Source organism: Pteronotus mesoamericanus, unplaced genomic scaffold (assembly GCF_021234165.1).
Source record: "Pteronotus mesoamericanus isolate MK-2021 breed Mesoamerican mustached bat unplaced genomic scaffold, CSHL_Meso_final contig_24, whole genome shotgun sequence".
Taxonomy (NCBI): Eukaryota; Metazoa; Chordata; class Mammalia; order Chiroptera; family Mormoopidae; genus Pteronotus; species Pteronotus mesoamericanus.
In genome coordinates this window covers 5473552-5485038 of record NW_026555100.1, presented here as the reverse complement: position 1 = coordinate 5485038, position 11487 = coordinate 5473552, and the positions used below count along the sequence as shown (strand labels likewise).

At 43.5% G+C, this 11487-nt stretch overlaps 2 protein-coding genes across 2 annotated transcripts; both read left to right on the top strand.

Annotated features, from left to right (window-relative positions):
- The first annotated feature begins 192 nt into the window (after positions 1 to 192).
- FUT11 (fucosyltransferase 11) lies at positions 193 to 5251 on the top strand. The gene is made up of 3 exons (XM_054572580.1): positions 193 to 915; positions 1007 to 1632; positions 4223 to 5251. Exons 1-3 carry the CDS (start codon positions 208 to 210, stop codon positions 4368 to 4370), a joined length of 1482 nt encoding a protein of 493 aa, XP_054428555.1. The 5' UTR covers positions 193 to 207; the 3' UTR covers positions 4371 to 5251.
- Positions 5252 to 8206: 2955 nt separating this feature from the next.
- CHCHD1 (coiled-coil-helix-coiled-coil-helix domain containing 1) lies at positions 8207 to 11206 on the top strand. Its single transcript, XM_054572582.1, has 3 exons — positions 8207 to 8350; positions 8457 to 8575; positions 9160 to 11206. Exons 1-3 carry the CDS (start codon positions 8227 to 8229, stop codon positions 9262 to 9264), a joined length of 348 nt encoding a protein of 115 aa, XP_054428557.1. The 5' UTR covers positions 8207 to 8226; the 3' UTR covers positions 9265 to 11206.
- Positions 11207 to 11487: the final 281 nt, after the last annotated feature.

The following is an 11487-nucleotide window of genomic DNA, read 5'->3' as shown; positions in this document are numbered from 1 at the left end:
TAACCAGTAGCTTCATTTTTACCACTTATCACTTGCCCTCCAGTCCTTCCTGCCAGGCGCAATAGCTCCTGGGAAGTGGACGGCTGAGAGGTGCTGCGCATGCGCCATATGACCCTGTGGCAAAGGGCCGCGTTCCTGTTACGACTCTTGAGGGGTGGGGTCTGGTGCTGCGGCGGGGGAAACGGGGGGCTGGCTGCCAGAGCGGACATGGCGGCCCGCTGCACCCGGCCTGTGCTTACCGCCCTGGGAATGCTTAGCGTCTGTGTGGCCAGCGGCCCTGGGCCAGTGATAGAAGGGGAACCGGGTGGGGAAGCGGAGTGGGCGGAGCCATGGGATGGTGCCGTTTTCCGGCAGCCGTCAGCACTGGGTGCAGTGGGGGTGGCACGCAGTACGGGGACTTTGTGGCCAGAGAGGGAGGAAACAGTGGACTTGCCGGTGCTGCTGTGGTGGAGCCCCGGGCTGTTTCCCCACTTCCCGGGTGACTCGGAGCGCATAGAGTGTGCTCGCGGCGCGTGCGTAGCGTCCCGAGACAGACGGGTGCGGGGGGACTCGCGCACGCGCGCGCTGCTCTTTTACGGCACCGACTTCCGCGCGTCTGAGGCGCCACTGCCGCGTCTGGCCCATCAGAACTGGGCGCTGCTGCACGAGGAGTCGCCCCTCAACAACTTCTTGTTGAGCCATGGTCCGGGCATCCGCCTCTTCAATCTTACCGCCACCTTCAGCCGCCACTCAGACTACCCGCTGTCACTGCAGTGGCTGCCCGGAACTGCTTACCTACTCCGCTCAGCGCCTCCGCTCCAAGAACGTGCGGAGTGGCGCCTCCGCGGGTATGCGCCGCTGCTCTATCTGCAGTCCCACTGCGACGTTCCTGCAGACAGGGACCGCTACGTGCGCGAGCTCATGCGTTACATCCCGGTGGGTGCGGGCGTGGCGGGGCTAGGAGGGGTGGGGGCGCACCGGGCTGAGGCCAGGACCCCTCTTAACCGCTGTATTCTATCGCGCTCAGGTGGACTCCTATGGGAAATGCCTGCAAAATCGGGAGCTGCCCAATCCACGGTTACAGGACACAACAACAGCCACCACGGAGGATCCAGATCTCTTGGCCTTCTTGTCTCGCTATAAGTTCCATTTGGCCCTCGAAAATGCTATCTGTGACGACTACATGACCGAAAAACTGTGGCGCCCCATGCATCTGGGTGCTGTGCCTGTGTACCGCGGCTCTCCCTCTGTGAGGGACTGGATGCCCAACAATCATTCCATCATCCTCATTGATGATTTTGAGTCACCTCAGAAGCTAGCAGAGTTTATTGACTTTCTGGACAAGAACGATGAGGAATATATGAAATACCTGGCATACAAACAACCTGGGGGCATTACCAACCAGTTCCTTCTGGATAGTCTGAAGCATCGGGAGTGGGGAGTGAATGATCCTTTACTGCCTAACTACCTCAATGGTTTCGAGTGTTTCGTTTGTGATCATGAACTGGCCAGGCTGGATGCTGAGAAAGCCCACGCGGCCTCTCGTGGGGACATCCCTGTCCCTGAGCCTCACATCGCCCAGCCCTCACACATGGACTGCCCAATGCCAACACCTGGCTTTGGCAGTGTGGAAGAGATTCCTGACAGTGACAGGTAAGGGAAGCTGGGGTCCCCTGCAGCCATCAAATCAAATGATTACTTGCTTACTGTGGGCAGTGGATTAGCACTAGGTACTGAGGGGATGTATTGGGTTCGCCAAAAAGTCCGTTACGTTTTTTTTCTGTATGATGACTTTAGTAGTGCTTAGTTATCTTTTTAAAAATATTTTATTATTTATGCTATTGCAATTGTCCCAATTTTTCCTCCTTTGCCCACCTCTACCCAAAACCTCCATCAGGCAAACCCCACACCATTGTTCATGTCCATGGGTCATGCATATAAGTTCTTTGGCTACTCCATTTCCTATACTGTATTTTACATCCCTATGGATATTCTGTAACTACTTATTTGTGCTTCTTAATCCCCTCCCTTCCTCACCCAGTCCCCTACACCCCCTTCCACCTGGCAACCATCAAATCGCTCTCCATATTCATGATTCTTTGTTCTTCTGTTTGCTTAGCTTTTTTTTAAGAGTCAGTTGTTGATATGTATTTTTGCCATTTTATTGTTCATAGTTTTGATCTTTTTCTTAAATAAGTCCCTTTAACATGTCATATGATAATAGTTTGGTGATGATGAACTTTTTTTTTTTTGCCTGGGCAGCTTTTTGTCTGCCCTTTGATTCTAAATGATATTGTTGCTGGGTAGAGCAGTCTTGGCTCTAGGTCCCTACTTTTCATGACTTATTTCTACCAGTCCCTTCTATCCTGCAGTTTCTTCTGAGAAATCAGCTGACAGTCAGTCTTATGGGAACTTGCCTGTAGGTAACCAATTGTTTTTCTCTTGCCGCATATCAGTGTGTATTTTTAAAAAACTTTTCAGAATTGGTGAATTTTTGTGTAGCCATTTTAATGTTGATGTTGGAAGAAAATATGCAACATTTTCTGCATATTATGCTTTATCGTTTCAAGAAAGGTAAAAACGCAACTAATATACAAAAAAAAGATTTGTGCAGTGCATGGAAAAGATGCTGTGACTGATGAAATGTGTCAAAAGTGGTTTGCAAAGTTTCTTGGTACTGTTGAAATTTTGGCCAATTAATCCTTTGCTGTGGGTCTGTCTTACACATTGGAAGATGTGTAGCAGCACCCCTGGCCTCTACCCACTAGAAGCCAATAGCAGGAGATAGCTAACATACTCAAAATATCCAGGTTAATAAAGTTACTTGTAAAAATGAAAAATGTGTTTTTATTTTACAGAAAAAAAGTATGGACTTTTTTGGCCAACCCAATATAAGGAAATTATGACATAGGAAAACTCTGCCTTTAAAGTATAAAGAGTCTATTTGGGGATATAAGACAAAGTGAAAAAGCTCAGTAAAGATATAACATCTAATTCAAGGCAACAACATATGAAAATGAGCTTATGTAGACAGTGTTTGCAATAGTAGCTCAAAAAAGGTATCAAGACAGCCCCATAGCAAAGGGTTATTTGGCCAAAATGTCAATAGTACCAAGAAACTTCACAAACCACTTCTGATACATTTGATCAGTCACAGCATCTTCTCCATACACCTCACAAATCTTTTTATGCATTTGAGTTTTTTACCTTTCTTGAAATAATAAAGCATAATACGCTGAAAATTTGCGTATTTTCTTCCAACTTCAGTATTAAAATGGCTGCACAAAAATTCATCAATTTTGATAAGTTTTTTAAAAATGCACACTGATATGACACCTGTCACAATACAATCTAACAAAATTGTTTAAAATGATGTTAAAGACAACTAAGCACTACTAGAGCCATCTTAGTGAAAAAACTGAACAAACTTTTTGGCCAAGCCAGTAATTAACAATGGTGGGCAGTATGGATTAAAAGTGAAGGAGGCTACTGCAGTAAATGGCAGAATGTAGTACCACTGGAGAACAAGGTCATCATGGGAGGTGGAGTGGGAAGCCACTTGCAGCAAACCACACCTGTTGGGGAAGAGGCAGTAAAAGATTATTAAGCTTGGGAAGGACAGGTTGCTAGAATGGCCTGCAAAGATCGACCTTGACAGTGGATGGCAGCAGAGGGCTGTTTATGTGTGCTGTTGTCACAGTTTGGTTGTGGAAATGAAGTCCTTCATCAAATAATTTGTATCTAGTTTATGCTGAACATAATATGACTTACTAGAGGAAACATGTAGAACAATGTAAACATTTAAACATTTTTTGGTTATGTCTTAATCTGGACATTGGATGCCACTGCACCTTCATTCTGATTATTGAAATAAAGGTGCAATTTAAAAGGTAACTATCTAAACAATGCTCCCTGGCTTTCTTGAGGGAGACAACTGATTCCCTAATCTGGCCCCTGCCCTGCCTTGCCTTTAAACTCCCTCCATATTTGGGAATTAGGTGCAGGCAAGTCAAGAAGTTTAACTCATTGGTTGGGCTGTGTGATACGTTTGTGTTTGTGGCTTAACTGCTTGTCACCTGAACTAGAACTGGATTTACTTCATATTCCTTCCCTTTAAAGCAGAGCGCTGTGTTAGCCAGAGGCCACTGTATGTGTTTAAGACTTTGTTGGTTCCATTCAGAGAAAAGCAGGACTCAATTGCTATGCTGAGATTTCATAATCCACCTCTCGTTTGATATTTCAGCTGGAAGGAAATGTGGCTGCAAGATTATTGGCAAGGCCTGGACCAGGGAGAAGCCCTCACTGCTATGATTCACAACAATGAGACACAACAGAAGAAATTTTGGGACTACCTACATGAGATCTTCCTGAAAAGGAACCAGAATCTCTAATTACTCTGCAAGATCTTTTAATTTGGTAGAGCTAAGGAGATGGAAGTCATTCTACCATAGGACATGAAGGACATGTGCTGCACAAATTCTTAATGAACCCATTATCCTGAATTCAAGGGATTCCAGTTATATCCAGTGATGTTTTATCCTTACGATGTGTAGTCAGGGCCTCAGCCTGTGGTACTAGGGCCTCTCCTAAAGGAGAAATGAAGGCATCCATTTCTCAGTTTAGTGAAAAACAGAAGCCTGAAACATCCATTTGATTCAAGGTGCTGATCCAACAGAATTTTTAAAGAACTGCTTATTTTGCTAGCCATTTCATCCTCTCAATTATGATTAGAATAACACTTTAATACTTAGCTACAAATGAGGTAAGATTGACCGGGTTTAGGGTCTTAAAACTTCTGTGCTATTGTGCAGAATAGCACTTCTGCTATTCTTCAAATCCCTTCTTCAGTTCCTTTCCTAATCTCTTTTCTAGATATTCTGCTTTATACTGTTATGTTGGTGAAGTAGAATTCCTGGTGGGTTGTATTCTGGTTCTCTAGAGTTGTATTATATCATTTACCTTGATTTTCATGTCAGACCTTTTAAATGTTTTTCCCCCCTAGTTTCCCACAATTTCTGATGAAGATGCAACAGTCCTGCCACCATCCCCACATTTATTCTTCCCTGCATTAAACAGGCTATAGATTTAGCAGCTTTGCTTTTTATCTAAAGAGTACCTGGAATTCCTTCTCACCTCACAAACAGAAAGATTCAGTGGCTACTATGTGCCATGTCAATTTAATGAATTGTCCTGCTCTATTTTAGGTTAGAGATGGAGACTGAGGCTGGAAATGATGGCAGGAAAAAATATATATAAATACAAACACACACACACACACGTACGTACGTGTGTGTGTGTGTGTATAAACCATTTTTAAATATTAAGAGACCAATGTGAATCAAAGTGAATTTTTTATAGGTCTTTGTTCTTTTCTGTCTAATGAAGTCTTCCCACTATTTTATTATTTTTATGGTACAAAAGTCCTCTTTCCCCCAAATAGTCATGAACATTGTGGTGGAAAAAACAGCCCAGCAATATAGCTCTAGTAATTATCTCATATTCTGTAGCACTTTTCAAGTGGGCTGAATATTCTAATTTCATTCTATTACTGATATCCTTTTATACACTTTATAATATTTCTGAGATTACACTTTGATGAAGCCTACCCAAGGCCAAGGGGATGAGAGCTGAGGAAAGAGGTATCAGCCACCACAAGTGGCTGGCTAAATAAGCTGTTAGGCGCTGCCCAGGTAGCTCAGTTGGAATAGATTGTCCCAATACACCAAGGTTTCAGGTTCAGCTGCTGGTCAGGACACAAACAAGCAACCAATGAACCCATAAATAAGTGGAAGAACAAATTGATGTTTCTCTCTCAAGTCAGTAAATTAAAAAAATTTTTTAAATACTTAATGTTAAAATTTGATACAGCACGGAGCCACAAAAGAAGTAAAAATTCAGGACTCTGATTTCTAAGCTTGCAATTGTTCAAATGCAAATGCTCACTTATAGTGCAAAATACTAGTACCCAAGTGCAAACTTAGGTTAAGACTAAAATTTCATTTTGAGCAGTAAAAAGGGTAAGTCATTGTTATACAAGGTGTAGAATCATCCTTACTTTTCCTGTCTTAATTATAGCAGTTGACATTTACCATTCCTTTAGCACTTAAAAAAGAATATTCCATTTATTTATTTTTAGACAGAGGGAAAGAGAAAGGAGGAAAGATCAATGTATAGTTGCCTCTCATGTGCCCTGCACCGAGGAGCCTGGCCAGCAACCCAGGCATGTGCCCTGACTGGGAATCAAACCAGCCACCCTTTGGTTCCCAGGCCGGTGCTCAGTCCATTAAGCCACCAGCTAGAGCTCCTTTAGCACTTTTATGTACAAAGTGGGCTAGCTGTTTATGAATGATTGTGCCTGGAGACTTATGCTTGTTTTGTGGTCAGTACTTCCCAGACTTTTCCCTTTTATTCCCATGGCCATTAATGTGTTCACAAAAGAGCAGGGTAAAACAGGTGTTATATTTCCATAAGGGAAGCAGAGCCAGAAATAACCAGGTATCACTTATCAAGCTAAAGACTTACTTTCCCCATGGAGAAAGCAAGCAATGTGAATGAATTTTCTCTGGTTTTGAGGCATAGCCTGCTCTGTATACAGCTGCAGGCTTGGGGCTATTGGTGGTAGAAGTTTCAGATAGGAATCAGGTTTTGCTGGGTTTTTTTTTGGTCTGCTGGAGAAGGGATGGAGCACGGAGCTGATGCTCTTATTACTCCAAGTGTTGCTATTTTCTATTATGTCAGGCTTCTTTTTGTATAATAAACAGCTAATTTTTAAACTGCCTTCTGCTTGATAATATTTCTGTGGTGTGATACAGTTGGGTATTTACAAAAATATTTCAAACATTTGTTCATTTTACAAGTACTATTCACACTTCTGGCACTGGGGATTCAGCAATGAACAAACTAGACAAGATCCCTTCTCACGGTGTTTACATTTTAAATGGATGTCAGTAGTAAAGGTGTGAACAAGCAATAAATGAACAAGATAATTCAGACAGTGTTAGGTGCTATGAAGAAAACGGAAGCGGTTGTGGTGATGGGGTGTAAGAAATTATTAAGGAAGGCCTCTCTGACATGAACTGAGACTCAAGAAAGGAAAAAGAGCCAGTCATGCAACGGTAAATGGGAAGAGTACAAACATCTGTGATAAATGCTTTTAGCACACTACATTTACACAACCAAATAAATATTGCTCCTCCAAAATAGTCACCTTGTGAACTACAGGATTGTTTAAATTATGCTTCCATTACCAGAAACATCTCCTGGGGCTCATTTGTAAGTTTCTTGAGAATCTGTGGCTCATCTTTGGACTGTTTTGCAAACAGTTAAGTCACTTAGAATCAAGTCTGATGAAGCCATGCATCACAACTCAGGTCAAGTCGAGAAATAGGAATGATACTACCAAGTATCTTCACAAGATTGGTAAGAGAATTAAAAAAGAAGGCGAATGAAAAAGTGCTTAAACTTCACCCTACCCAATGAGATCACTACAAATGAGCAAACGACATCTAAACAGTAGCAGCTGTTTATTTTTTGTAAAGATTTTATTTATTTTTAGAGAGGGGAAGAGAGGAAGATAGGGAGAGAAACATTGATTGGTTGGCTTTCCCAAGCCCCCAAACCGGCATCAGCCCGCAACCCAGGTATATGCCCTAACCAGCATCAAACCAGTAACCCTTTGGTTCGCAGGCCAGCGTTCAATCCTCGAAGCCACACCAGCCAGGGCAGTAGAAGCTATTTAAATAAATGAGCCCAATTTTTCCTTGTGGGTGGTCCTAAAGATAGTCAAAACCAACAGTTACTGAAAACATTAAAACGTAACAAAAATATTTCCCAACCTAACACCTTAAAGTCTATTTTGATTTGCTTCCGTTCACTTTGGCCTTGCTTATATCAATCACTTTAGTCCAGCCAGGTAGCACAATAAATACAGTGTTCATTTACCGGGGCCCTTTCCTGGGTGTTCCCGGCCCAGTACTGCCCCGAGACATCCGGGCTCGGAACCTACAACGAGTGACCGAACTCACTGTATGAGACCCAAAGATTCTCCTAACCTGCACAAGGGCCTGTACCGGACGATTGTCCCAGCTCACGTTCCGGGCGAGCCCGTCCAGAAAAAACGGGTACAGCAAATACGCCACCGACCTTTCCGCCGGCCACGCACAGAGCCTTGTCGAACTCGTAGGGGTCACGCAGGGTCACGCAGGGTCACGCACGGCGCCGCAGGGCCTGCCGGGAGCTTGGTGCGCAATGGCGACACCCAGCCTTCGAGGACGCCTGGCGCGGCTAGGAAACCCCAGAAAGCCTATACTGAAGCCTAGCAAGCCTCTCATCCTAGCTAACCGTGTCGGGGAACGGCGCCGGGAGAGGGGCGGTGAGCAGACGGAGCCGAGGAAACTTCAGTGCAGGGGGGCTGGGTGGGAGGGCTGAGAGGTGAGGGTCTCCTTGTGACTGAGGGTTCCCCCGTTTTTGCTCTCCAGAAGCGACCTGTATCACGGAGATGTCGGTGATGATGGCTTGCTGGAAGCGGAATGAATTTCGCGACGAAGCGTGCGGAAAAGAAATCCAGGACTTCTTCGATTGTGCTTCGAAGGCTGAGGTGAAAGAAGGTTTCTGGAGGGCCGTCTTGGGAGGCTAATGGAGTTGTGGGTAGGGGGGGAATACAAGTAGTGTTTTTCCCTGTCTTTTGTTAGATGATGAGAAAGCTCCTCTCATTCTAAAAGGACGAGGAAAGTTTTGGGAGCTATTTCATCCATGCCAAAGGGGAAAAGGTTACGATTTTGAAGACATTGCGGTCTTGAGCTTTAGCTTTACCAGATGTAAAATGAGGTTAATAGTTAATACTCACCTTACAGAATTTTGTGTCAAATGAAGGAACGAATGGGAAACCACTTTGTAAAATTTAAATTGCTGCTCCAATAGACATTATTCTCTGAAATAGAACTAAAGATGGTGAAGGACAGATTGTTTGGTTTCCAGCCTAGGCTTAGCTGTTAGCTGGCATGGTAGCTTCGGATCCTGCAGCCATTTGTAGGTTCCACGTCCTTTTTGTTGAAAGGGGACTGAGATGACACAGACCTCCCCAAGCTGGTTAATATCTTAATGTTTTGGGGCACTGTGATCCTGACCTATTGCCTTAGGTCCGGACAAACTTTAGAGTTGTTTCTTTTGTTTCGTTTTCAGGCAGCCCGAAAGATGAGATCAGTCCAGGGAGAGTATGGGAATTTACCCCCTAAGAAAGTGAATATGTTGTTACAGAGGTTTCCTAACAAACCACACATCAGCTGAAAATGGGGAAGCATTTTCAGTGACTGGACTGTAGCTTCTGAAAACTATGCAGAGGCATTTTAGAGACATTCGCAATGCTGTGTTCTATTTGAAGGGTAAAAGGAGGCAAAACACTTTTTTCATGCTTTGGAATTATTGTCTGGGAGGAAGTTATGCTTTATCTTGAAATAAACTCCTCTGAAGAGAACTTGGCCTTTTGTTGTGGATTAGCAACTCCCTCCATACTTGAATCCTGTATCCTTCCCTAAACTCTGGAAGTTCTTTGCTCCTTGGTATGCCTCAGGAGCAGGACAAAAACCATCATTTTATCCTGCATCTGAAGTCCTTTACAACATTTAGCGCCCTTGCCTTTGGATGCACTAAGGATGCCTATAGATTATCACATGTTTTTTTGTTGGGTTTTTTTTTTGCCATCATCTGTGAGTATTTAGTGACTACCTATGTTGTGCATAGCTCCTGCAAACTAGTGATCCAAAAGTACTGCAGATGTATTTTATTTGGCTCACATAGTTAAAAATTTGTTTTTATATTAGCTGACCACATTGAAAACCAGGAAAAATGTCATTTCATTTTATTTTAATTTAATTTAATTTATTTTTAGAGAGAAGGGAAGGGAGGGAGCAAGAAGGAGGGGAAAGGGAGGGAGAAAGAGGGAGAGAAACATCAGTGTGTGTGATTGCCTCTCACGCACCCCGTACTGGGGACCTGACCCACAACCCAGGCATGTGCCCTGACTGAGAATCGAACCCGCAGCCCCTTGGTTCACAGGCCAGCACTCAATCCACTGAGCCACACCAGCCAGGGCTCATTTATTTTTTTAAAATATTTTATTTATTTATTTTCAGAGAGAGGGGAAGGGAGGGAGAAAGGAAGAGAAACATCGGTGTGCAAGAGATAACATCGACTGGTTGCCTGTTGCACACACGCCCCCAACGGGGAACCTTACCTGCGACCCAGGCATGTGCCCTGACCAGGAATCGAACTGCTTAGCTTCCAATTCGCAGGCTGGCACTCAATCCACTGAGCCACCCACACCAGCCAAGGCAGGAAAATGTCATTTAAAAAAAATCCACTTTTTAGCTTTTCTTTAAAAACAAGGAAAAGGTCTGGCAATCCTACTTTCTCATTACCACATGACAATAATCAAATACAGCTGATTATTGTTCCTCTCCATTTTCATGGGCCTGTCCATTGGACTCCCCAAAATAGTGCAACTGAGCCTTAATTGGCAGTTACCTTCTTTGTGTGTCACCTCTCTACCTCTCTCATCCACTCAGATGCTGAAGGCATTTATTTTTGTGACCCCCCCACCCATGTTAGAAACAACTGTATAGCATTTTATAAATCCTCTGTCTTTTCAGCTATAACTGATTTAACGTTTGCACCTTCCAGCATTATTTGGACAAGGAGATAAGTGGGGTTTTTAAAGCTCCAGCGGGATAATTAAGATAAAGGGTCTTGCCTCCCTGATCCTCCACAAGCCCCTCTACCTATAGTCCTCATACTCCATGGATAGAGCACTGAGCAATTGTCTGGTTCTGCAAGTTGAGGCTTTTAGCTATAGGAAGAAGTTAAGTGGTTAAGCCTCTAAACTTTGGCCTAGACTTAGGAGTCCTTAACATAGAGTCAATAGACGCCCCAGCAAGAGATCTGTGAACATGGGTGGGAAAACACACTTATCTTTAACCACAACTGATTTAGCATTTTGGTTAGGACTGTGAAATAAACCACAGTGTCATTAAAAATACCTATATGAAATCACGGTATTTTCATATCCTATTACAGTTTGTTACAGGTACTTCAGTATCATTTATATTCATCACTGGCTTCAAAATTATTGTAACTATTATTGTAGCTATTACTGCTGGATCTTATGTAATGCTTAAATAAATATTACTATGTTACAAATTTATTAAATTTTGATAATTGTGTTTCAACATAATTGCTTTCCTTTATATTCTTGTAATTTTATTTTGTGCATTTATAAACAATCCGAGAAGGGGATCCAGGGAATGCACCAGGCTGCTGAACGGTCGGGGGCGCACAGAAAGGCTAAGAACCCTTCTCTCAAAGGTCCCACTGACAAAACGTACAACCATTTCCTGAAATCAAACGCCTCAATTGGACTTCTCCCATAAAGTTTTCTGGAATGCAGGCTTCTGGACTACAATTCCCAGAAGGTGAAGCGGCCCGAGGCCTATCCCGAATTAGGACAATAACTAT

Bases quoted from the DNA above. Each gene is read 5' to 3' on its own strand.
- CHCHD1 (XM_054572582.1), top strand. From the start codon at position 8,227: ATGGCGACACCCAGCCTTCGAGGACGCCTGGCGCGGCTAGGAAACCCC. The intron at 8,351-8,456 runs GTGAGCAGACGG...TTTGCTCTCCAG, and splicing joins ACGGCGCCGGGAGAGGGGCG to AAGCGACCTGTATCACGGAG. The intron at 8,576-9,159 runs GTGAAAGAAGGT...TTTCGTTTTCAG, and splicing joins ATTGTGCTTCGAAGGCTGAG to GCAGCCCGAAAGATGAGATC.
- FUT11 (XM_054572580.1), top strand. From the start codon at position 208: ATGGCGGCCCGCTGCACCCGGCCTGTGCTTACCGCCCTGGGAATGCTT. The intron at 916-1,006 runs GTGGGTGCGGGC...TATCGCGCTCAG, and splicing joins AGCTCATGCGTTACATCCCG to GTGGACTCCTATGGGAAATG. The intron at 1,633-4,222 runs GTAAGGGAAGCT...TTGATATTTCAG, and splicing joins GAGATTCCTGACAGTGACAG to CTGGAAGGAAATGTGGCTGC.